This window comes from Eurosta solidaginis, chromosome 3 (assembly GCF_040869045.1).
Source record: "Eurosta solidaginis isolate ZX-2024a chromosome 3, ASM4086904v1, whole genome shotgun sequence".
NCBI lineage: Eukaryota > Metazoa > Arthropoda > Insecta > Diptera > Tephritidae > Eurosta > Eurosta solidaginis.
This window is the reverse complement of record NC_090321.1, coordinates 247,169,328-247,197,112: the sequence shown is the minus strand read 5'-3', so window position 1 is coordinate 247,197,112 and position 27,785 is coordinate 247,169,328. Positions and strand designations below refer to the sequence as shown.

The 27,785-nt window shown below is 34.6% G+C and overlaps 1 protein-coding gene across 1 annotated transcript in view; it reads right to left on the bottom strand.

Annotated features, from left to right (window-relative positions):
• Positions 1 to 26,708, bottom strand: part of LOC137245332 (syndecan-like) — a 323,667-nt gene extending 296,959 nt beyond the window's left edge. Inside the window, exon 1 of the mRNA XM_067775829.1 lies at positions 26,563 to 26,708. Coding sequence (XP_067631930.1) covers positions 26,563 to 26,616 — 54 coding nt within the window. The 5' untranslated portion in view covers positions 26,617 to 26,708. The remainder of the gene's footprint in view (positions 1 to 26,562) is intronic.
• Between the last annotated feature and the right edge of the window lie 1,077 nt (positions 26,709 to 27,785).

Sequence of the window (27,785 nt, the reverse complement as noted above, 5' to 3'; positions counted from 1 at the left end):
CACCGCCTTCAAGATTTTCACGCTACACAGTACGTGTCAAGTTTGAGACGATATTCCCCTGGCATTGAATATATGGGCCAGTCGGGGAGTGAGAGAGGCGGATGGTGGTGAGTTGAACAGCAAGCGGCATTCGCTGACGTCCCCTGACTGAAGTCTGGCCTACCATGTGGTAGCATCTCTCTCACTCATGTATGCCAAATTTTGGCCGTTTGCTGTACTGCAGCAGATAGAAGCAATGCATATTTGGTAACCCGGTGGATCGCTATTAGATATTGCTAGTAAACCACATACATATGGGCACGTTCTTCGAAGCTAGGCGGAGGTGAATTTCGCTATTATCATCAAAAAGTTTTGAAATCTATACATATCTAAAGACAAGGCGATTTTAGTAGTGTTGTTATCCCAACAGCTGATTGCTTCTTCTTAATTATTTTCCATATAGCGCCTTGTACAACAATATGCCAGTTAAATTCATTTTGACTTAACATTTTTCTGCACGGCGAGTTTGTTGAACTCGCTTTGTCATCACCTTGTACGGATTCGCCTTGTCTAAAGCAGTGCCTAAATTTTCTGCAGTAATCTTAATATATAAAAGACACGTGTCACAACATTTTTGGGCGCGATGGACTCCGAAACTACTGAACCGATTTTGTATTTGCTTTGCACCCCGTGTGTATTTTGATCTAACTTGAGAAATAGGATAGGTTATATCTCAGTTCATAGTCGCAATATTATTTTATTGCAAATTTTTTTATTTGTTTATACGTAATAATAAAATGTTACGTACACGCAGTGGTACTCATATTTTCAGGTGGTGCGGATATACTTACGTGTAATTGCTTGGTGTTTAATTGAACAACCATCAATAAAAAATACTATAGCGAATTATATCAAGTATAGCACATCACCAGGCCCGAGAGGGTGGGGGGGGGGGGGGGGGCGTTTCTCAGGGGGCCCGCGATTTACAGGTACTATGAAATTTTTTAATTCAGGAGAGTCTTTAGTTGTATAGAGGATAATTTTCATACCCCTGGGTGACTAGGGTCTCGAGATATAGGCCAAAACGTGGGCCAGTGAATGCCTAGACAGTGTGTATACAATATGGATATCAAATGAAAGCTGTTGATGAGCGCTTTAGTACAGAGTAATATATTATCCAGAGACGGACTGGGACTGGGATTAGGACTAGGACTGGGACCGAGACTCGGAGTGGGACTGGGACTGAGACTCGGGGTGGGACTAGGACTGGGACTGGGACTGGAATAAAATAGATACCACCCTCTGGGACAGGCAATAAGGGATGCAGAAAAATGAGAAGAAATTGAGAGAAGAGAAAGAGAGAAGGAGATTGAGAAAGAGATAGAATGAGACGAAGATGGAGACAGTTGAAGCGAAAAAGACGGAGGGAGGAGTGAATAAAAGGATTAGGAAAAAGTGAAGAGGGGGCAGAGTAAGACAGAAAAAGCTTATTAAAATGTATGCAGATAGGCCAAATTTAGGGCGGAACAACGTCTGCCGGGTCTTCTGGTATATACTAAATATCTCCTCCTAGCAGCAGTGAAAAACGTTGTCAAACATCTTGCCTTTTGCTCCAGCCATATGAAGCGATGTGAACCTATTCCTCCTTTATTTTGTCCTATGCATTGTTGTGACCAGTTGTTTCCTCAGAGCTTATCTTTTTTTTCATACTTCCTACTCCATTTCACCATTTTTATATTTATTTTTACATTCCTTCCAATTTTGTCTTACTTTTTTGTGCCTTACATTTTCTTTCCCTGTGTCACATCTACTTTCGTTCTTATTTTAAGTACACATTTCTTTCCTTGGGTGCTTTATTAGTCTTGTCACTTCAACAAAAGACGCGGCTTATACGCTGCTCGTTCATTTTTTTGTCTCATTTAAAAAAAATATTTTGCAAATAAGATTCTGCATTATTATCGTCGTCTATGTTTTTGTTTACAAACTCTTCGGCGGGATGTTTACTCAGTGTTCACTTTCTTATTTATTACCATTTTAATTTTTTTTTTTTTTTTTTTGTTGTTTAAGTTACTTCATTGCGCGTATATAAAATACCGGATGAAGGTCGAATGAAATTCGAATTATTTGGCCAGCTCGAAAGCTAAAACGCCAACGCCAATTTTTTAGTTTATTCTGTTAATTATAGATCCAGTTTACATTGTTTAAGGAAACTAGTGATGGTACTATACATTTTGTCACTATATTTTTCCTGTATATCGATTAAATTTGAATGATTTTGTAATAATGGGTATTTACTTCTAATTGTTGCATATTTGTTGCAGTGGAATAAAATGTGATTCGTATTTTCTATTGTATTGCAAATTTCACAATTATTGTCATCATATATTTGCATTTTGTTTAATGTATCTTTGCAAAATGTGTGATTGGTTAAAATTCTATTGATTACTTTTATTTCCTTGGGTTCGAATTTAGAATTTTTCTTGTTGAACCATGGTTTTTTAATTAGTTCTGGGTATAATTGTCCGTAGTCTTTACCTTTATTTGATACTTTTCCTTTGTATTCAGTCTCCCATTCTTTCCTTATTTTATTTTCAATTTCTTTTGTCGCATCTTTGATTGTCCATGGTACTCTGATTTTTTCTCCATTCTGGTTTGCATTTTTTGCCGCTTCATCTGCTTTCTCATTTGGTTTAATGTTTTTGTGGGCCGGAATATGATGTATTTCTATTCTTTCTAGATTTGATGAATTAATTATTTCAAAGATTTCTTGTACTATGTGATTGTTACTTTCTTCATTTTTTAAAGCAAAAATGCTACTTAGGCTGTCTGTTAGTATTGCTATTTTATTAAAATTTTGTACTATGGCGAATTCCACCGCTTTTTGTATTGCTATTAATTCTGCTGTCATCGATGCCACTTTTTTATTGCTATAGAACGATTTGATAGTGTTAGTTTTTTCATGAATAAATGCAGCTCCCATTATATTGTCTTTTATTGATCCATCCGTAAATATTAATTCAAATTTTTGTGCTTCTAATATTTGTATTTTTTCCTTGAAAATTGTATTTATAATACTTTTGTCACATTCTTTATTTTTTGCCGTTTTTTTGAAAAATTTGTCATCTGTAATTATTTTCTTTGATGAATATTTCTTTGTATTGATTGTTGCAATATTGTAAAAAATTAGTTTGTATTTTTGGTATATTTTGTAATAGCTGGTATTATTACTTAATTTATTTGTGATTATTGTCTTTTTCATTGGTAAGTTATATGCTATACATTTTATAATTTCCTTCGCTGTTGACATCTCCAGCCTGTAAATCGTTGGCATCTCCGCCGCCATATGGTATATAACATGTGTTGGTGTGGATCTTATTAGACCCAAACAACGTCTAAGATTGTTATTATTACATATTGTTAATTTTTGTAAAGCCCTCTTTGGGATATTAGCAAAAGTGGATGCCGCATAGTCCATTTTAGCTCTCGCAAAAGCTTTATACAGCTGTAAAGCCTTTGGAGGTGCTATACCGAATTTACAGCCGCTCAAAATATTTAAAAATTGGCATGTGCTATTAGTTTTGTCAACTATCTTGTTTATGTGTTGCATACAAGCATTATTTGTACTTATATATCTTCCTAAATATTTGATATTTGTTACCTGTTCAATTGACGTGCCATTTATTTGTATATTTATTTGTGAGTTTTTCTGATTGAAAAATATGGTTTTGGTTTTATTAATATTTATTTTTAATTTGATTGTATCACATTCATTAATAAATTCTTGTATTTTTATTTCCAGTAATTGTTGTGTGGTTTCTTTTTTTCTTTCTTTTTCTTAGTATGCGTTAACCATTTTAATTTTATTTTCTCATTTTAATGGCGAATGAAATAACGTCTAGCAGAATTTTGAATCCTTTTGTGATGTCTAGTTAAATTTGCTTTTTTGCTTCAAGTTTGAAATGTTTATTTTTATTTAAATACTTATATTTTTTATTTTTTTGTTGATATAACTGACATTGCTAAAACGTCAAAGGTGAATTGAGTGAGTTGTTAATCTTACAAAGCCTGTTGTTGAGACTTGAGGATACAGGAAAAAAAATTAAAAAAAAAACACATGAGCAAGATTTCTGTCCTGTTGAAATAATGAGAGTTCTTAAAAAAATAAACATAAATGAATACTCATTTCAATACTGTGATGCAAATAATTAGAAACCAGCTGCCTGTTTGGTGATGTGCAATAGTGTCAATGAAACTAGCGTCAATTGACATTAAAACGCTTTTGAAAGGAATTAATGTCAATGACATTAACTCCAAATCCAAAAGAGAACTAACATCAGAATAATGCTGGAATGAACATCATTGACATTAGTTCTCCTTTCAAAAGCGAATTAATATCAACTAAACTTGTTCTCCGATTTGACATACATTTTTTTTGCAAAACCTAATTAATGTCAAAACTTCTTATGGACACCACCACCAAATTTTAGAATAAGTCACAAAATTTTAATTCCAAATAATTGTTATCTATTACAATAAGATTTGAAATTTTTTTTAACGTAATTATGAGAAAAAAGCGCCGCAGTCGGAAATTTGGAATAAAAAATCGCGCAACTGGAAGGCTCAACCTCACGGTGTCAAACACGGATCTAATTGCATGATGGGACGGACATAGATAAGAAGAAGAAGTGGAGGGTATACTGTTTTTCATGGAGAGGAACCAATTTTCGGTAGGATAACATATGTTGGGTACGGTAGTGCATATGCACAAATGTAGCCAACAATTGATTTTGTTTTGTAATAATTTTTTGATAATAATTGTCTTTAAATTTTTCTATTATTGAAATATTATATTTTAATTTGGGAAAGAAGATAGAATATTTTTTTTCAGACACCTGTCATAGCTACGCAGCTGGATCCATTTCGAAGGTAACCACTCAACATAGGTATTTATGTTAGGTTACGTTCGCATCGGAGCAGCACAACTAAGCCTTTATAGGCCCATTGTGCAACCACACGGATTTGTTCGTACTCTCCTAATCAAATCACTTTCTTGAGTTTATGAAGCTAACTAAGCGTCGTGTATTGACCTCAGCTATATCGGCCAAATCTACGAGAAATATCTTGCCCATAAAAAGTTGTCATCTTCTACCGAGCGCTGGACATTCGCAGAGTAGATGCCTAACAGTTTCAGGCTCTTCTTCGTTGCTGCAGCTTCCACAATAATCATTAAATGGAGCGCCAGTCCTTTCCGCATGCGGTCCAATACAAACGTGACCAGTGAGAAGACCCACAACTAAGGCAAGATCCCTCTTACGGAGGAAGAGATCCTGTGGTGGGTGGGTTTTGTCATGTGGCATCTATCATGATACTTCCACCTGGCTCCCGCTTCCATTAGAAGAGCATCCTTTATCTTGAGCTTGCAGACGGAGAGCGACATGCCCAACCTCATCCAGGATGGCAAAAGTGGAAGGGAGGTACCCTTTCGTGCAAGCTCATTCGCCATTTCATTACCTTGTATGCCCTTATGCACCGGAACCCATACCAGATGCAGAGTAATCTGTTCAGCCATCACGTTAAGTGATCTGCAACAGCCTACTACAGTTACAGAATTAGTTGTGACAGAGTCAAGGGTTTCAGCGCTGCTTGACTGTCTGAAAAAATAAAAATGTGCTTCTGGCAGACTGCCTTCTTTCTAAGGCAGTCAAAAGCGTCTTGTATGGCCGCAAGCTCGGCATCAAATACGCTACAGTGAACCGGAAGGCGAAACGATCTTTGTATGTCCAATCGTTCCGAATAGACACCTCCTCCGACTCTGTTATCCAGTTTAGATCCATCTATGTAGATCTGAATGCATACTGTCGGTGGGCCAATCAGGGTCATTCACCCACTGTTCCCTCTCAGGGGTTAATATCTCGTAATAGGTATTTGAATCAATTAAAAAAAAAAATTAACAGCCGTTTAAGACTTTTTCAACTTACAATTGGTGTTGTTGATAAGGCTGACAGTTCTCAAAGTATATATTAAGCTATCCCTAGTGGTCTGGAAATGTCAGTGTTTACTAACTTATTGCTGAGTTTACTAGACTAGGCGATTTTATGTGCAATGACATCCCAGGTTAGGGTAGAGAGACGAGTAAGGCTATCTAACTTAAAATTTTTGTTCCTAACTTCTTTCCTACAAATTAACTTTCAACTGCGATTCATTCAGGCGATACATAAGTTTTTTAAGTTTAAAATCTTTAGTCAACAGGGAAAATATCATTTGATATAAGTCGAGATTCATAAGTACTTATCACATTGAAATTCAAACGCTATTTCAGCTAGAACCTTTTATGGATTCACTTTAAGCGATATATATTTGAAAAAAAAAAAAAAAAAAAAGATGTCACGTTGTTTAAATTTTTCCCAAATTATTAAATAAATTATAAATTAAAAATTTCTCTAAATAAATGTTTTAATACCTTTAAAGCAATAAGGGTAATCCGCGCTTAAAAACTCATACAAAAAAAAAAAAAAAAGATGAAAAAAAACATTAAATCATAGTCTAACCAGTCTAGCTTTATCATGGTACCTCTCAAACTGCTTTCAACTTAAAAAATGTACTAAAATATTATTTGTATACATTTTATTATCTCATTTGCCAGCGAATTGAATTTGATTGTAAATGTGCAAAATAAAATTGAGGTAGAACAATAAAATAACAGTAAAAAGAAAAAGTATTGCAAAAGAAAAGTGGTTAACCTCAATGCCGCATTTTTGTGGCTACAGCTAAAACCGATTTGCGTAGCAATCCCAAATGTACTGGCTTAAAAATTAAGAAGTGGTAACAAAAGGAAAGGGAAAAACATAAAAGGAGAAAAAGTTGCAGAGCTCTTATTTATCTATGTACATTTATATGTTTGTATTTATTTACACATAAAAGCCAGAATGTAAGTAACGGCACAAAAGTGAGAAATAAAATGAGTGAGGACAAGTGCAAGAAGCTTCCAATAAATCAAAAATGAAACAAATAGATTTGAAAACAGCAACCAAAAGGGCAAAAGAAGAGTTTATACATTGCCATATATACAGTTAATAAAAGTTATAACTTTTTGCACAACTTAAATGTAAAATGTTTTCTTAAAAAGAATTGTCAGTTGCTATAATTTTCTTTTAATATTTAAATATCTCATAGAGCTCGCTATACTCGAATTATTCGAACGCTCTTATATTCGATTTTCAAACTTCGATTAGTTAAAATCGAATAACCGCACATTGTTGATTACGCAATGAATTGCGCCTCGTCGATTATTCGAGCAGTCGCTGCTGAACAATGTTAAAATATAAATAGGTAAAATCTAAGTATAAATCTCAACATTTCTTATTTTAAATCTATGTTTGTATTTGCTATTCCAGAGCACATGTAGCAACGAAAAGTAAGCCCCGCTAGTGTTCCGGCTCTGAATATAAATAGTCTGTAGCGGTTCTATGAACTACTTCCAGGTTTAGACCGTAACAAATAACAAACTAATAACTACGAGCGATATGGTTTTTGTAGCAGAGCGGTAGTATAGGTAAGGCATTTCCTTCCCTGCATATTTCGGCACCATTACGGTCAATCCCAAAAGGTTTTAGGGATTATTTTGTAATATATCCCATTGTTATTTTGGAATGGCATAGGAGCCATTCGGGGTCATCACATCTGTTTGGTTGTTGGGAATATATGTGGACTATTACGTGGTTATTCCTGCGCCATTTCGACGTCAAATTGTGGTCATTTCCTAATGATCATGGGGAATATTTCAGGATTCCAGCGCGGTTATTTAAGGATAACTTCGGGTTAATTTCGACATGGCTTTAGAGACTATTTCAGGGAGGGCTCTTCCCGGAGTCATTTCAGGATCAATTTGTGCTCATTTACAAAAGCTCTTGGGAACTATTTTCTGTAACATTTTCCTTGAATTTCGGGATTATAAATAATGCCGGAAATGGTGCTTAATGTGATCACTTAGTTTGTAATACAGAAAGTTCCCAAAAAATCCCTTAATATCCCCGAAATTATTTAATCACGAAACTCTCTTTGAAATAAAATGCATTGATGGTATGTAATTGACTTTAAAACTGCCATTCCTCGGGATATATTTAGTTTCGTGTCACTCAAGTAAATATAGTAAATATTCGTAAAAACCTTTAAATTTATCTAATGTGCAATGTACAGAGTATAAAATGGCATTTGAATACTTTGCTCACGTATTCCTGGAACTAAGAAGGATATAATATCACATAATTTTTTTATTCACATCTCGAGCGTTTTAGTCGTAGAAATATCAAGTATTTAGCGTTAAAAAAGCTACAGATATTTGCGGTGACCATAAATAGGTTCCCTAAATTGGTAAAAAATTCGTTATTTGAGAATCTTTTTTCTTTATTACCAACAATATGAAAGTTTTGTATGCTTCCTTGTGTCTTCCGCACCGGAATCGAGCATTTCGGACAATTCTACTTGGGGACACCGTTTTTGACACAAACCATTCTAAGACTTCAATATATACTAATCGATCAAATTAATAAAGATCCAATAAAAGAGAAATCAAAACGCGATTTTGGAAATCGATTAGTTGCGATTATTCGAATAATCTAAATAAATAAATTATTCGACTAGTAAAATTAGATTAATAAACGTACAAAAATCGACAGTTGAACAATCGAATTATTCGAATATTTTTAAAAGCCCTATCAATTATCATATACTAAATATATTAGCGAATTCTGTAAAGAAGTAAATAATTGTTAACTCTTTCTTTTTTTTTTATTTACTATCCATTTCAATTTATTGGTCTTTTAAACCCCATCAAGCTGCATACAAATGCAACATTTTTACATCTACACATATACTAACATCTTAAATTCCTATCCAGCCAGAATTTTTTGAAATTTTTGATCATAAAATAATCAAGTATCATACACAAAGATGATTAAAAACTTTAAAATTTAAAAGTGTTTCCTATTCGAAAATTAATGTATCGTCGGGAGAAAAAAGTACCATAAATGTGATTATTCTTGAATAATCATTTTTGATTCATGTTTCGAAATACATTTTATTCTTATTTGTTATCATTGTAAAATTGAACTTTAATTGTTTTAAAGTAATAATTGACTGCTTTTCATAGACATTTTTTAATCATATTCGTGAACATATTTTAATCGTTTTGGTTGAGATTTTTGAATCATTTTTGAATACGATTATCATGATTTATTCGTCATATCTCATACAAAATAAGATACTACATGATAATCGTATTTCATGAGGGGAAGAAAGCATGCAGAAGTGCGCTATTTGAAAAAAAGGTAATTCGAAAATAAACTTGACCGATATACACCTGCGACTACAACATCCAACATCAGTTATGATCGTCAATATCTTAAAAAACCAAGGGATGTTGAAGCCGTGTTCAGGTATGTCAAGGAGTTTCACTTACTTGAAATAGCTCACAACCTTTGTATTGTCGAACCATTATGTATTTTCTGGGAAGCCGAAGGTGGAGATTGCGGACATCTCCGGTTACGAGCAGCATTTACAATATCTTTTGTATAAATAAAAATAATTTTATATATTTTTTCTAACGTTGTGATTGAAAAAATGTGTGCAAGTGAAAAAAATATGATTTTCAATGAAAAGTAAAATTTTAAAAATTATAAACGTTATTGTTCAGTCAACAAAGATAGTCGGAAAAGATTCGGAAAGCTGATTGTAAAATATTTGTAAATTTTTGATCACCTAAAGTAAACACATTTGATTCAAATATGATTCCAAAATATGATTGAAAAACAATATTCAGTTTTTGATAATCAAGAGTATTCATATTTGATTATTAATTCTTTTTGTTGATTTTTATGAAATATTAAAATTTAATCATCAAAGGACTTCAAAAATGATTCCAAAAAGTGATCGAAAAATGCTTTTCAGTTTTTGATCATCAAAAGTATTAATATTTGATTATTTCGTTTGTATGATAATTTTTTAGTCAGAAAGAGTAATCAAATTGTATTGATATGTAGGGAAATTCAAAATTTAATCACCTAAATGCTGAGTGGGCTAATATATTGTTAGTAATTTTTTTCGTCTTTTATGCACAGCTATATTTTTATGCATCGGCATATTATGTTATGATTAAAAAAAAAAAACCCAACAAAACGGAAAAAAGCAACAGAACGACCATTCTTTTAGCTGAATGTAATGCGAAACACATACACATACATATTCATGAATGTAACTCCAATTGTATGTATTTTACTGGCGGTTTGTTACCATAGTGCAACGCAAAGGACATTTGTTGTGCTATGAAGAAGCAATGAAATTGTCAACGGATATCATCAGCAGTGAAATTGTTTTGTATTGCCTTAAGTTGTGTCAGTGGTTTTCTTTTATGGTATACAATTTTGTGGCATTTGAAACTAAATGATCAACCAGTGGCGCAATATGTAGCAACACCAAGCACATTTATATTTGAACAGACATATGCGATAACATACAAAAGTTATGAAAAATTTAATAGTAAAATTTAACAAAATATAAGCTAACGTAACATAAGAATATATAGAACAGTAAAAATAAAACGCTAAAAGATGAAATTTTAGAACGTAACCTAAAATAACATAACATAGCATAACATATCATAACTTAACATAAGATAGCCTAACATAACAAATCACAACATACTTAACATGAAATTACATAACGTAACATATCATAACATAATATAACTTAATGCCAATAACCAAATGAACGTTACAAGACGAAAATGCATATAGCGTATACGCAGCGTAATATAGGTTACCTCACCTTCCGCAACCCAATTATCAACCACACCAACCCGAAATAGTTCCCAAGATGGTCGGGCAAGTACTTTAATGGTGCTTGTTACCGAAGTGAACCGATCTATATATAAGGTAAACGACGTTGAAATTAAGACCACATAACGCGTTTAAGCTTCGTGCAGTTGACAGTTGAGTTATACAAATTGATGAGATGAGTTCAATCAACAGGCAAGTTGTTCCTATCAATTTTATATTTTTCTACGGTGTCAAATCTACCATTGCCCTTAACGAAAATGTCATATGAATCTATGCCTTTTGCATAATCCGAAGTCATCAGTTTCAAAATTATTCTAAGGAACAGGTATTAGTCCACCTCTAGAAATAGATGCGGTCTTGCAACGGAATGAGTCTCTGCATAACCTAACACTGCTTTTCCTCTGTCTTTAACACACGGACACTGGAAGGGATTTTTTAAGAAGGAGACCGTCGAACTAGTCCCCAAAGCTCAGAATAGTACAAGGAACTTCTCAAGCCAAAGTGCCGCCTTGGAAAAGCTGTGGGACTTATACCAAAACAGACTTTCACTTACTTGGAAGGCATATTATCTACTATGTGGAAGTCTGTACGGCAATTTGAATCGGAATTTTGTATTGAAACGGTAGCGAAGCTTCACCTCTAAAGAGTAAGCTCACGCAAAGTGTATACCAAGCATAGATTAGTAGGGCGGAAGTTGGGGAACATTGGAAGCAACAGAGCGCTGTCACAGGTACTACTCAATGCGAGGCGAGAAATTTTATGTCATCCGTCGGGGCAAGGCGTCACCTTAGTTGGAAACTCTTAGCTTACGTTGGAAGGTCTGAGCTTTTGTTGGAAATTCTGCACTTCAACTGGAAATTCTAAAATTTAATTCGAAATTCTGAATATCAATTGTAATTCTGAACTTCAGTTGAAAATTCTAAACTTTAGTGGAACATTTTGAACTTAAAGTCGAAACTCTGAACTACGATTGAAAATTCTGAGCTCGAATGGAAGTTCTTCGCTTAAACTGAACTTCAACTGGAAACTGGAGCTTCATTTGGAAAACCTTAATCTAAGTTAGAGATTTTGAACGTGAATTGAAAACTCCGAAGCTTAATTGAAAATTTTGAACCATGTTTAAAATACAGAGATACAGTTGAAAATTCAGAGTTGCTACAGATTAAAAACCTACAGTTCTGAACCTTAGTTGGAAGTTTTGAGCCTTTGTTGGAGGTCCTGCACCTCAACTGGAAATTATAGGCTTTAATTAATTAAAATATCAACTTAAATTTCTGAACTGAAAACTCGGAATTTAAAGTCGAAACTCTGAACTTCGATTGAAAATTCTGGGCTTCGAATGGAAGTTCCGAGCTTATACTGCAAATTCTGAACTTCATTTGGAAACCCTAAACCTAAGTAAGAAAATTTGAACTTGAGCTTAAAACTCCGAAGCTTAATTGGAAATTCTCAACCAAGTTTGAAAGTGCTGAATTACAGTTGAGAGTTCAAAGCTGCAGTTTGAAGAAGTACATTCTGAACTTCATTTAGGATTTCTGAACCATAACTGGAGATTCTGAACTAAATGTTTAAATTTCCAGATATGGCTGTAATTTTATTACTTTCAATTAGAAACTTTGAACATCAGCTGAACTTTCTAAGCTAAAGTTGGAAATTCCGAATTTAAGGAAATCCTTAAGTTTTATGGAAAATTATGGATTTCGGTTTATAATTCTAAAATTTAAACGGAAAATCTAAACTTTAAATGAAAATATTTAACTTTGATTGAAAATTCTGAAGATCAGTTTAATATTATGAAATTTATATGAAAGCTCTAAACTTTAACGGCAATTCTGAACTTAAGTTGAAAATTGTCAGTTTCAGTTGGAATTTCTAGATCATAGTTGAAAAATCTGAGCTTCGTTTCGACTTGAAGCGGATTGTCAAGTCTGAAACTGAAAATTCTGAAATTGTTTTAAAATTTTCTGAGCATTCCAAACGTCAGTGAGAAAGTCTGAAATTCCTGTAATAAAGTGAGCTTCGATGGTAAATTCAACAGACATTTTTAAGACTTCAGTTGCAGCTTTTTGAGTAATAAATGAAATAAGCATAGAAAAAATTAATATTACAAAGCTCAGGTAACATGTTTAGTAAATAAAGTATTAATAAAATTTTCTTTTTTATAATTTGTAGGTGATTACATAAGTACAGCGCTTTTTTTATATTCAGTTGAGCACAGCACACAGAGTATATTAACTTTGATTGGATAACGGTTGGTTGTACAGGTATAAAGGAATCGAGATAGATATAGACTTCCATCTACCAAAATCATCAGTATCGAAAAAAAATTTGATTGAGCCATGTCCGTCCGTCTGTCCGTCCGTCCGTCTGTCCCTTAACACGATAACTTGAGTAAATTTTGAGATATCTTGATGAAATTTGGTATGTTCGAAATCGGACTATAACCACGCCCACTTTTTTGATATCGAAAATTTCGAAAAACCGAAAAAGTGCGATAATTTATTACCAAAGACGGATAAAGCAATGAAACCTGGTAGGTGAGTTGAACTTATGACGCAGAATAGAAGATTAGTAAAATTTTGGACAATGGACGTGGCACCGCCCACTTTAAAAGAAGGTAATATTGAAAGTTTTGCATGCTGTAGTTTCGCAGTCGTTGAAGATATCATGATGAAATTTGGCAGGAACGTTACTCCTATTACTATATGTATGCTTAATAAAAATTAGCGAAATCGGAGAACGACCACGTCCACTTAAAAAAAAAAATTTTCTGAGTCAAATTTTAACAAAAAATTTAATATTTTTACAGTATATAAATAAATTATGTCAATATTTGACTCCAGTAATGATATGGTGCAATAAAATACTAAAATAAAAGAAAATTTCAAAATGGGCGTGGCACCGCCCTTTTTCATTTAATTTGTCTAGTATACTTTTATTGCCATAAGCCGAACAAAAATTTACCGATCTTTGTGAAATTTGGTAGGGGCTTAGATTCTAGGACGATAACTGTTTTCTGTGAAAAAGGGCGAAATCGGTTGAAGACACTCCCAGTTTTTATACACAGTCGACCATCTGTCCTTCCGCTCAGCCCTTACCACGATAACTTGAGCAAATATCGATATATTTTTACTAAACTTAGTTCACGTATTTATCTGAACCCACTTTGTATTGGTGTAAAAAATGACCGAAATCCGACTATGACCACGCCCACTTTTTCGGTATCGAAAGTTGCGAAAAATGAAAAAATTGCCATAATTCTATACCAAATACGAAAAAAGAGATGAAATGTGGTAATTGGATTAGTTTATGACGCAAAATATAACTTTAGAAAAAACTTTGTAGAATGGGTGTGACACCTACCATATTAAGTAGAAGAAAATCAAAAAGTTCTGCAGGGCGAAATCAAAAGCCCTTGGCAGCAATACTGTTCGTGGTATTACATATATAAATAAATTCGCGGTACCCGACAGATGGTGTTCTGGGTCACCCTGGTCCACATTTTGGTCAATATTTCGAAAACGCCTTCACATATACAACTGCCACCACTCCCTTTTAATCTCCTCATTAATACCTTTAATTTGATACCCATATCGTACAAACACATTCTAAGTCACCCCTGGTCCACCCTTATGGCGATATCTCGAAAAGGCGTCCACCTATAGAACTAAGGCCCACTCCCTTTTAAAATACTCATTGACGCCTTTCTTTTGATACCCATATCGTACTAACAAATTCTAGAGTCACCCCTGGTCCACCTTTATGGCGATATCTCGAAAAGGCGTCCACCTATAGAACTAAGGCCCACACCCTTTTAAAATACTCATTGACACATTTCGTTTGATACCCATATTGTACAAACGCATTCTAGAGTCACCCCTGGTCCACCTTTATGGCGATATCCCTAAATGGCGTCCACCCATAGAACTATGGCCTACTCCGTCTTAAAATTCTCTTTAATACCTTCCATTTGATACCAATATCATACAAACACATTCCTGGGTTACCCTCGGTTCATTTTCCTACATGGTGATTTTCCCTTATTTTGTCTCCATAGCTCTCAGCTGAGTATGTAATGTTCGGTTACACCCGAACTTAGCCTTCCTTACTCGTTTTCTCTGAAATCACAATGTATTATGATTTATGCGTGAGCTAAAGATCGGGTTTTTTTTACAATTAACTGCAAAAATTATATTAAAAATTGCAGTCACGCAGCTATGAAAAAGGAGCTTGATTAAAAAGTTTAAAGGAAAAATCATAATTAAATAAATAAGCGTGAAAAAACAAAAGTTCCACCAAGTGTAAATCACGCATTGTTTACACAGTAAAGTGCAACAAGCAATCGAATTGGTTATAGCATTTAATTAAAAAAAAAAAAATTAATAATAAACAGTAAAAGTTGCAACTGATTTTACTGCAATACCTTTTTTTTGTTATTTACATACTTAAAACAATTTACATTGTAATTATTATTTTATTGCTACTGAATGAAATTTAAAATGCAAGTAGATTTTATTAAATAAGTTTATAATTACAGACGTTTTTACTATACTGAATAATTTTTTCTCCCATCACATTTGACACTCTAACAACAAATGCTACAAATTTGTAGTAGAGTATTATTAAATTTGTAATTAAGTTGAAAAACAGTTGTAATATGCTTTGTTGAATGCCAAAGTTTTGCTGATTATGAGCTGCAAAATTTTACAAACAAAATAGCTGCAATGTTTTTGTTTGTAACGCATAACAATGGCCATAATTGTAGTGAGCGGAAAACAATTTGGTCAACTTTTTTTTTTGTTTTAGAAATATTGAATAAATTTTAATCATATTTAATGTTGTGGAAAATATAATTTTTTAATATAAATTACAAGCTCTATATGACGTTACAAAAGTAATTATAAAATTTTTGTTGTGCCGCACATAACATACTCTGAGCTTGTCTACAGTCAATTAGATTCTGCTTCCAGCCATAAAATTGATATTGCATTTAATAATTTAACGCGTTATGTCTATAGCCTTAAAAAAGTATGACCACATCTCCATATGGAGGTGCAAAGTTCTAGGATGCAGTATTTTTGTTTATATTGCTGCACGAAACTGTATATCAAACTGTGTATCAAACTTATTGAATTCAAAACACCAAATTATCTTTATGAAAAACTAAAACTCTCCAATTCTTCTAGACACCGCAAGCTAACCACGATATTTATATTTGTCCTCATCGAGGCTGTTTTTTGTTAATGCTGTAAGGCTCTGGAACTCTATTCCTGAATTTCAAGGCTTATATGGGTAGGAGCAACTACAGGAAGCTTCATAGTTACTTCAATGCAGTGTGATTAATGTGGTTACAACATAATTTCATCTATATTCTATTCTTTATTTCTTAATAAACCTAAGCACTTTCTTGTCCTTATCAAACGTGTATTCTAGGTTAAGTATTAAAGTTGTTATAGCAACTTCAATTTTAAATTATTTATTTTGTTTTTAAAACTTGCTGATGTACTTAAAAAGACTTTGTCTTACAGATACAACCACTATGTCAAATAAATAAATAAATATCGGCCTACTGATTTGTAAGATCGCGGGTTCGAATCGAGCTCAAGGCCTAACAATAATTATTTTATCATTGTTATTGTTATGATACATTTTTTCTTAATTGCTTTCGCAGTTGTCTAAATTTTTTCTTTCTTCTATTCTAATTTAATAATTTTTTCAATTAAGAAAACATTTATCATAACAATAATAATGATAAAATAATTATTGTAGGCCTTGAGCTCGATTCGAACCCGCATTCTTAAAAATAATTATATCTAACTTTATTAACAAATAATTTGAACAATAAATAAACCGTGCAATAAACTAGATACAAAATACGACAAAATTAATCATTTAATATTTTCACCCAGTACTAATTAGTTTGAGGACTTTTTTGCAAATGAGAAATGACGGAAGGTTTCGAGACCGGGGTAGATTCCTGCAGGAATGGTAATGGCGACCTGGTAACTGACGTACAGGGTGTACTTAAATTGGGAAGCCAACGCTTCTCCTCATTGCTAGCTAGGAAAGGAGAAGAAGAACTCGATATCACAAAGACCAATAATGGAAAACACATTCCGGCACCCAACTATAACGAAGTGGAAATAGCAATATACCGGCTAACAAATCACAAGGCGCCAAGTTATGACATGGAGGCGAAGAGTTGGACAACAGCATGAATCAAATCCTATGCAAAATATGGTCGGATTAGCGCAGGCCTTCAGATTGGAATGTTAGTGTGCTCTGCGAAATTCTCAAGAAAGGCGATTACGCAAACCGCTTCAGTTACTACGGAATCAGCCTACTTAATATCGCTTATAAAGTTCTACTAAGCATAATGTACAAAAGACCGAAGCCCATAGCCAACAAACTCATTGGACCCTGCGCCAATGCAGTTATCGACCAGATCTTCACGATGCACCAGATCCTGGAGAAGACTCACAATAAGAGAATGAACACTCACCATCTTTTTGTCGAATTCAAAGCAGCATTTGATAACGCTAGAGCTGCTTGTACGTTGTTATATCTCAATTTAAGTTCCATGAAAAGTTGATGATAAAATTTGAGAGAATAACTTCATATTTTCGAGAGATTATCTTCATTTAAAATTCCACATAATATGGATAGGTCCGTATCAGAACTACATACATTATACGTTAAGGCTTCAACCCCTTATATCTCTAATTATACTTCGAACATATGAAAGAGGGAGAGGTTTCAGGAAATTGCAAGAAATAATCAAGTGGCATTGCAATGAGTATAGGTGTCGGTAGATGATAAAATTAAGTGCGAGTGGAAGGGAGAAAGAGAAAAAGAGGGGTATAAAAATTAGGAGGTGATCTATGATTTCAGCAGGAAGTGTGACGTAGAGGGAGATAAAGACAAGAACAGAGTGATTTGAGTGGAGTAAATCATTGGATAGATAAGAATAATTTATTATTAATAATTATCTGTAACCATCGAATCCGAAAAGTTATTGTTTTATTATCGACCTATTATAGAGAGCGAACTATTAACGTCGAGTTATATGATAACCTATCGGGTTCCAGTTGTGTCTTTTATTTTAAAGTGAAGTTTCATCGGTAGCTGTTTCATAAAAAAAAGGATGAGTCGTTCTTAACAAATCGATAAAAGGCCAATAATAAACTGTTAAGACTTCGATAAGAAGTCGGTAGCTTTTTGGAAACAAATCGCCAACTTTATAATGACAGATCGATCCACAAAATGATAAATTTTCTATAAAAAATTTAAAGCTCACAATCACAAAAGTGATTCATTATAAAAAGCTAATTGCTTTTGCATTTGAAACTTGCGCCGACGGGGGCTGCGCGATTTATATCGTCACCGAACGGCATTTGCAAGGTAGATAAATTGTCACAAAGTAGCCTCTCATGGAGAAATATATCCGGGGTGTTTTCCAGAGTAGCGGCGATGTGTTGTGGTGGTAGCGTACTCCGCCTTTCCGAACAAAGCAATATCAATAATTTAGAAAAACTGCTTTCGCTTAGTAGAAAGTTTTTCAGTTTGATTTGGCAAACACTCTGAGTGTATTTCTACAGTGAAAAGTTGCTCAGTGAAAACCAAATGAAGAGGGATATGCAGGCAATCTGCAAGTCGGAAATTTACGCCATTATTCCTGTTGTTTTGGGATCTTATCCACCTTGGAGATCGATCCTCGACCACATACAAAAACTTTGGAATCAAGTTATCTGTGGGCCATATTCCTACAAAAGCCTACTTGTAAACATACAGATTATTGCGTCCGAGACCGAACATACCAACCAAGCGCGGCAAAAAGCAAGTACATTATTTGTAATTTTCATTGGCCCAAAGTATCGACATAGGTTTGGCCAATTATCGTTTGTGAGTGCCCAACTGAGCTCCTCTAAAGTCAATGGAGTCCAAACTTGCTATGATAATTTGAGTGCTGGTAGTGATGATGAATTTAATGATGCTGGAGTTATCCAGTCACTTCTAGCTAAACTACCTTGATATTTCTAGTAAAAGTTAAAGTGAATTAGATAATTTTATCATCTTATCTCTAGAGGACTTTTAGTAGTGTTTTCACTTAGTAATTTGGTCATTTTAGTCCACTGTTAATATTATATACATCGCATTAGCATTCGACTTCAATATATTCCATCAACGAGTCAGTGCTTAGTTTTTTTTTTTTATTAACGATTTTCATCTATTAAAGTATGCGTTAGCGACAGTAAGTACCAATGAAGGTGTATCGATGAGCTCTACGAGTTTACGCTGACATCAACATAATTCATCGAATAATAACACAGCGGCAGGGCGGCCCCTATACGTGAAAACGATTTAAGTTCACTTGGTCTTACAAATTGGCGCCAGTTAACTCACTCGGAAGCAACTTGCGCAACTTGTTGGACGGCCAAACTGTTAAAGTCCAATTAAGTAAGAAAGTCAAGTAAAAAAACATACAAGTTTTAATTTTTCATCTACGCGTTTCGATAGATTTTTTCCACCATCACGAGGGAGAATGAGTATTTTCATATAAATATAAAACGAAACCAATACTAGCATTGACATGATTAATTCGTTGATATTTATTTTGTTTCATGTTATAAATTACGTGAAATTATGGAGCATCCCTGATGAAGTTGAAAAAATTTATCAAAACGCGTGTGAGGACAAGAAAATCTATTTATCCCTAACATTAACTTTAAACTCATACATTTCTGCAGGTATTTCAAAGTGTATATCTTCACGCTAACTCTAATATACTCTAGTCTTAATATTTTATTAAAGGTTTTAAAAATAAAAGTTATATTTGGGATAAATATTATGCATTGGATTAGATTAGATTTTAAGCAAAAAAAAAAAAAAAAAAAAAAAAAAAAAAAGACTAGGCGTATGTGAGAATTAAAGAACACTACTATGTAAAAATAATTTCCCAAGTGAAAAGTATTAAAGTTGTAAATGTTAAAAGTGACGTATACGCAATGGTGTACCGGCAAGATCACTTAATAATTTGTAGTATTTTATGCAATTAAAATTTTTGTGGAAAACCAAATGCGAGCTAAAGCAAATGATAAAGTAAAATTTAATGTTCAGGTTAAAGATTGTGTCATAAATAAATTAAAAAACAAGTAAGGAAGGCTTTGTTCGGGTGTAACCGAACATTACATACTCAGAGCTTTGGATACAAAATAAGGGAAAATCACCATGTAGGAAAATGAACCTGGGGTAACCCTGGAATGTGTTTGTACGACATGGGTATCAAATGGAAGGTATTAAAGAGTATTTTAAGAGGGAGTGGGCCATAGTTCTAAAGGTGGACCAGGGGTGACTCTAGAATGTGTTTGTACGATATGGGTATCATATGAAAGGTGTTAATGAGTATTTTAAATCCTTAGTTCCATAGGTGGACGCCGTTTCGAGACATCGCCATAAAAGTGGACCAGGGGTGACTCTAGAATGTGTTTGTACGATATGGGGTATCAAATGAAATGTGTTAATGAGTATTTTAAAAGGGAGTGATCCTTAGTTCCATAGGTGGACGCCGTTTCGAGACATCGCCATAAAGGTGGACCAGGGGTGACTCTAGAATGTGTTTGTACGATATGGGTATCAAATGAAAGGTGTTAATGAGTATTTTAAAAGGGAGTGGGCCTTAGTTCTATGGGTGGACGCCTTTTCGAGATATCGCCATAAATGTGTACCAGGGGTGACTCTATAATGTGTTTGTACGATATGGGTATCAAATTAAAGGTATTAATGAGGGTTTTAAAAGGGGTGGTGGTAGTTGTATATCTGAAGGCGTTTTCGAGATATCGACCAAAATGTGGACCAGGGTGACCCAGAACATCATCTGTCGGGTACCGCTAATTTATTTATATATGTAATACCACGAACAGTATTCCTTCCAAGATTCCAAGGGCTTTTGATTTCGCTTTACAGAACTTTTTCATTTTCTTCTACTTAATATGGTAGGTGTCACACCCATTTTACAAAGTCTTTTCTAAAGTTATTTTTTGCGTCAATAAACCAATCAAATTACCATGTTTCATCCCTTCTTTCGTATTTGGTATAGAATTATGGCATTTTTTCATTTTTAGTAATTTTCGATTTCGAAAAAGTGGGCGCGGTTATAGTCGGATTTGGTCCATTTTTGAACCAAGATAAAGTGAGTTCAGATAAGTACGTGGACAAAGTTTAGTAAGGATATATCAAGTTATCGTGCTAACGGCCGAGGGGAAGGACAGATAGACGATCGTGTATAAAAACTGGGCGTCGCTTCAACCGATTTCGCCCATTTTCACAGAAAATAGTTACCGTCATAGAGTCTATACCCCTACCAAATTTCAGGATTGGAAAATTTTTGTTCGACTTATGGCATTAAAAGTATCGTAGACAAATTAAATGAAAAAGGGCGGAGCCACGCCCATTTTGAAATTTTCTTTTATTATTGTATTTTGTTGCACGATATCATTACTGGAGTTGAATGTTGACATAATTTACTTATATACTGTAAAGATATTAACTTTTTTTTAAATTTGACTTAAAAAATTTTATTTTTTTTAAAGGGGGCGTGGTCGTTCTCCGATTTTGCTAATTTTTATTGTGCATACATATAGTAATAGGAGTAATGTTCCTGCCAAATTTCATCATGATATCTTCAACGACTGCCAAATTACTGCTTGCAAAACTTCTAAATTACTTTCTTTTAAAAGTGGGCGGTGCCACGCCCATTGTCCAAAACTTTACTAATTTTCTATTCTGCGCCGCAAATTCAACTCACCTACCAAGTTACATCGCTTTGTCCATCTTGGGTAATGAATTATCGCACATTTTCGGTTTTTCGAAATTTTCGATATCGAAAAACTGGGCGTGGTTATAGTCCGATATCGTTCATTTTAAATAGCGATCTGAGATGAGTGGCCAGGAACCTACATGCTAAATTTTGTCAATATACCTCAAAATTTAGTCAAGTTATGGTGTTAACGGGCAGACGGACGGACGGACGGACATGGCTCAATCAAATTTTTTTTCTATACTGATGATTTTGATATATGGAAGTCTATATCTATCTCGATTCCTTTATACCTGCACAACCAACCGTTATGTAATCACAGGTAATACACTCTGTGAGCTCTGCTCAACTGAGTATAAAAAGACTTCATATATACCAAGAGAATATGCTCGCAGTCAGCAGCACAAATTATGTTATACAAGCTTTCTATGATGCCAGCATGTATGTATGTATGTGTGTTTAATTTAAGAGAAAGATGCCAAGCATAACACACTTAAATAAAATATATGAGATGTAAGATGCAGGTGAAACATTAGTGAGCATAAAGCAACCGAAAGTATTACTTTAACTAAATTAGATACATTTAGTTGTGTGCGTGTGTTTGTATATGCTTACTATGATGACGGCATCTAAGCATATTCTTTTGCAGCCAAAGGTATGTGTAAATCTTTATCTCCAACAAGACGCTTATATAATTTGCAGTAAGATGGCGTTTGATGAATGTTGGCAAACTTCAACATTTAACTTTTTCACGCACACGCACCTGCAAGCGACTTATACATCTATGAATGTGTTGCCTGTTGTTTATATTTATGTGTATGAAATAAATGTTGTTGCTGTCGCTGTTGTTAATAGTAATGTATGGCGCATTTTATGTTAAAAGCAAGATAAATGACCTACAGATTAGTGCAGTGTTAATGGTCCGTTTTATGAATGCTTATGGCACTTTTAGTGGGTGCGAAAGCAGGTTTGGTGAAAATGTGTTGGTTTTAATTCGGTTCATTATAACTATCTACTTTGTTCACTTTTAATGCTTTTATGTTTTCTGAAATAAAAGTCAATTTAGATTTGCTAACAATTTTTTGGCAGCTGTTGTTTAATTAAAAAGAAAACCCTGTACGATTAAGAATGCCGCATTGCAAGCGCAAAAAAGATGCTGCCTGCAGGGCTTCATTTAAAGAGAACGCAAGGAAAAGGGTGTGTGAACGATACCGCTGGTTGAAAAGTAAAACGTGACCACTTTTGCAGGTAGAAAAAGCAGAAGGCACCAGGAAGAACGACTGCAAATTTTACCAAAACATTTGTCAACAGACAGAAGGTTATAAGCACGTGGCAAACCCTTGAACTAACGAAAACTGGTAACTAGTAACCGATGTCCGGATTTTTGAGGGAACAGTTCTCTCTGATCCTAAATAGAAGAGCGATGAAACGCGTGGGGAAGATGGTGAACCCGACCCGCAATCGATGGTGATAGAATTAATGTTCCCCAGTTCGATGTTGCCGAAGTCAGAATAGCAATAACCAAGCAAAATAACAAGTCCATGGGCACTGATGGAATGCCAGCGGACCGGAGCTATTCAAGTATGGTGGCCAGGAGTTGGTAAGGTATTTCTGTGCAAAATATGGTCGAACGAGTGCATGTCTGATGATTTGACAACACCAAAGGGAGTTGCCTGTATGGCGCTACGTCTGAATTGAATGAGCAACACTATCAGCTAAGCTAGAATGTGAATATGTGAATCGTTGGAAACTGAACGAGGTTTCAGACAGGGTGAGCTCCTATCGTGCGATTACTTTAATTTGATGCTGCTGAAAGTATAACAACCGCAGAACGCGTTGTAAGTTCTCCAAACTGGAATCAAACAAACAGTCAGCGCATTTGCGTCTGGACAACCACGCCGCTGTTGGCATCCATAATTTCGAAATATTAATATACTTATTTCGTTTAGCTAAAATAAGCGAAGAATCGCCCTTGCTATTAAATGCTTATTACTACGTGGGCATTTGAAAAATAAAGTCTTATCTCGGCAAACGAAATGCTCCGTTGAAGAAGATATTCTTATCTGAACCCAATGAAGGCAGGATAAATTTGGACACCACTCCGCTGGAAAACCAGGTGGAAACAATTTAATTTCCCTTGGTGTTTCCAATTGGTGCCAGTTAGCCAAACGGAAAAGCGATTGTAGGTACCTTTTGGACGGACGACACTGTCTAAACGGTTAGTCACCAATTAAGCTAACAGTGTGCGGGATGGATTTAAGAAACTTTTGCAGAGCAAACTTAAACATGTAAGCATAATAACTTTGCGCATTATAACTCCTAACTAGAGGCCTTTAGTCATGTAATGCGGTGAAGATGATGTAATTCGATATGATGTTAAATCATATCTTTAGTATCATGTGATCTTATTCAGTATGCGTGATTTTTTTACAAAGACAAATTTCTCATATTTGAAGTGGTTTTGGAATAAATTGGAAAACGTGAACTCAAAGAGTCGGTTATGTCCGCGCTATCATTGAGATTCTGAGCATAAGAACGGAAGTCCGAGAATGTGAATTTGTGGGCTATCTCAATCTCCGGAGTGGAACCTCATCTTCTCTTGATAGATACATTCATGGAAATGTTCATCAATCCGGTTTTTCTATGATCATATGATATGATATGATAGGTTGTGACATGGTATGATATGATATGTTGTGACATGATGATCTTATATATTATTTCTAGTTGCTGATTTTATGTGCAAGTTCCTTTTCGCTCTTATTTGGAATCCAAATCTATAAATAAAGTTTTGGTTGTAGTGATGGATTTTCCTACTATTTGCGAGCTTTGGCCATTTTTGGTCTTAGTGCTTTTGTTTAGCTATATTTTATTAAAATAATTTGTTAAAAATAAACGATTGTGAGCACACAAAAAAATCTATTTGCACTATGGCATTATTGTGAATATTTGATTAGAACTTACACTGCATTACCGGCAGTTGCTAACATTCGCCAGATGGCAAGCGCATGTAAGTTTTAATTAATAGATGATTGATTGATATAACAGCAGATGTCTGTTGATATTTGATATGAGATTTTTGTATTTTGTTGCCCAGTATGCACACGGGTCCGGATAGTACGTTACTATATAAAATGTGCGGTGGCCACCGTGGTGTGTTGGTAGCGTGCTCCGCCTACCACACCGTATGCCCTGGGTTCACACCCCGAGCAAAGCAACATCAAAATTTTAGAAATAAGGTTTTTCAATTAGAAGAAAATTTTTCTAAGCGGGGTCGCCCCTCGGCAGTGTTTGGCTAGCGCTCCGGGTGTATTTCTGCCATGAAAAGCTCTCAGTGAAAACTCATCTGCTTGGCAGATGCCGTTCGGAGTCGGCATAAAGCATGTAGGTCCCGTCCGGCCAAGTTGTAGGGAAAATCAAGAGGAGCACGACGCAAATTGGAAGAGAAGCTCGGCCTTAGATCTCTTCGGAGGTTATCGCGCCTTACATTTATTTTTTTTTATTTATATAAAAGGTGCTGCTTCCAATTCACAGTTGCGTGGGGTAAATTTGTAGCTAGCAAAAATCCCAAGGTGGTCGTTAAGCACACAGCCTATTTGAATTCTTATTAAAACAATTCCTACTGCAATTTTCAGTGGATGTTGTTCTTCCAGCTCCGTTCTGTCATTTCCCCCCTTTGATTTAACCACCGAAGTGTTCCATAGAAGGGTATAATCTTGGCGACAAAGTCACACAACACTATTTCAGTCAACCAAATTTTCGAACCATTTGTTTTACGGGGTAATTTTAACATATTTGACAGTAAAATAAGTGTCACTGTCACTTCACTAATGGCAAATCATTGAAAATATTATGTTTTAAACAATCAGTTATATTTCAGAGAGTACACAGCCTCTATGCAGTGCTTTGCTCAAAATATTCCGGAATTTATGTCTTACCAAGAATTCCAAGTCATCTATTAAAGCAGCAATTGGCTGCAGATTGATATATGTAACTCACATTTAGATTTTGTGAGCGATTTACCCTTAAAAGAATCAGAAGTTTCAAACCAATTCGCCCACGTGATAAAGCATAGATTCATTGCATGATAATGGATTGAGCTTGTTCAGTTTTTAGTTAAGGCATGCGCTAACATTGCACTTGAAATTTCATATATTATATGATAAAAGTTGATGCGATAAAGATTTATGCTATGTAGATATGTGATACATTATGGTGTATGAATCATATCACAGAATCGTATTTAAGTTGTCACATAATTTAAACGGAAGTTGAATATGATTTAGAAATCCTCAAATTTATTCCAGGCAAGATATATAACTGTGAACCATTAACAGCTCCTTGTATGTCGTAACATGTCATATGATATATATCATGTCACATCATGGCATCATAAATTGATAGAAAATTTATGGCAAAGAAATCATTTTATTGGAATTAAACGAATGCGTTGTGATTTAATTAAATCTTTTAACAACAATTCGAGGAATGGATAAAAATGTGGGTTTAAATAGCAGAGCGCGTTGAGTAAAGTTGCTAAATCATCAAAAGCCGAATAAGCCTACTCGGGTCTGGATATTTCGCGTATCTACTATCGTGGCAAAGAAGCAACTATACTCATGTATGCTGTCTAGCTTCAACACTGCAAACTTAGCCATACTAGCCATTACGCAGTCAAAATAGTAGACGCTAACCTGCTTAACATATCATAATTTATAAAAGTGGATTTCCCGCTGGATTCTTACCACCTACCACACGTCTACTCAACCCTTTCTAATGATAATATTACTCACACACGTACCATACTAAGAGGGTGAGGCATTAAGTGCTTAAGTTATTCAGTTAAGCAAAAGCCACAAATATGAAAGTCAAAGCGCATGGAACTCTGTTAGCATAAAGCTTTTAGAACTAATGAGAAACATTACATATACGTACTTTTATAAACTTAACGCGAAATTCTAATAGGCCACATATATACGGGACGTGCATTTATGATGATTTCAAAGTAGCTAACTACATAGTTAGTGACGCGTTTATGAAATTATTAAAAGCGTTATGATCAGCAAGAAGCACGTATTTACCTGAAAAGAGAGAGGAAAAGAAGAAAATGATTAGCGAAAAGTTTGTAAACTTAATTTAATGACAATTTGAATGCATATGTTTTATATACTAAACATATACATGTACGTGTACGGATTATTTAAGTAAAGGCTTAAAAGTAATTTTAAGAACATCCTCAAAGTCAAAACCACTAAATGGCATACTAAACACACAACTTTTGTAGCTTGAATGGTGTACACATATACACACGTATGTATTTATGTGTGCATAAAAGGGTGGTTATTACTAAAAAGACTAAATGCGTCCCGCCCAGGCCTCAAAGTAATGACAAAATTTAACCGTATCTAATCGAAATAAAATTGAACGTGTGGAACCTTCAATTAATGTGTTTGCGATCCTGAGAAGAGTTTCTAAGTGGCACTAAGCCTCCTTACCCGCTGGGGTGGGGGGTGATCTTGAAGGTTTCATGTGGTCATACAAAATCTTTCCCAAGATGGTCAGGCTAGTATTTTAATGGTGCCTTTTTCCGGGACGTATGGGATCTGCAAGCAAGGGACTATCAACATCGATAACACTCCCCAAGGCCTTCGCGGTGTGTCCATATCTCCACAACAACAACAGAAACAACTGGGATCAATTAATAATTGTTTTGCTATCGATAGCGAATTATTATTGTCGAGCTATCGGTTTGTTCTCGGCTGTCATCAGATTCCAATTTTTTCGTGCTCCTTGTTAATTTTTCCTACGAATTGACGGAATGTGACCTTAGTATTTTATGCAGAGTCTACATCGGGAGTGTTTACCAAATCAACGTCATGGGCGACTCAGCTTAGAAAAACATTTTTTTTTGTTATTTTTTCATTTTGCTTTGTTTTGTTTTGTTTTCTTTTCTTTTCTTTTCTTTTCCTTTCTTTTCTTCTCTTTTCTTTCATTTTCTTTAATTTTGTTTCCTTTCTTTTTTTCATTACTAACCTTTTCTTTCAATTTTTTTCTTCATTTTTTCCTTTTTTCCTCCTCCTTTCTTTTCTTCTTTTGTCTTTGCACCACGCCACGCAGACCGCTGCGTCGTTGATAATGATTCATAACACGCCAATAAA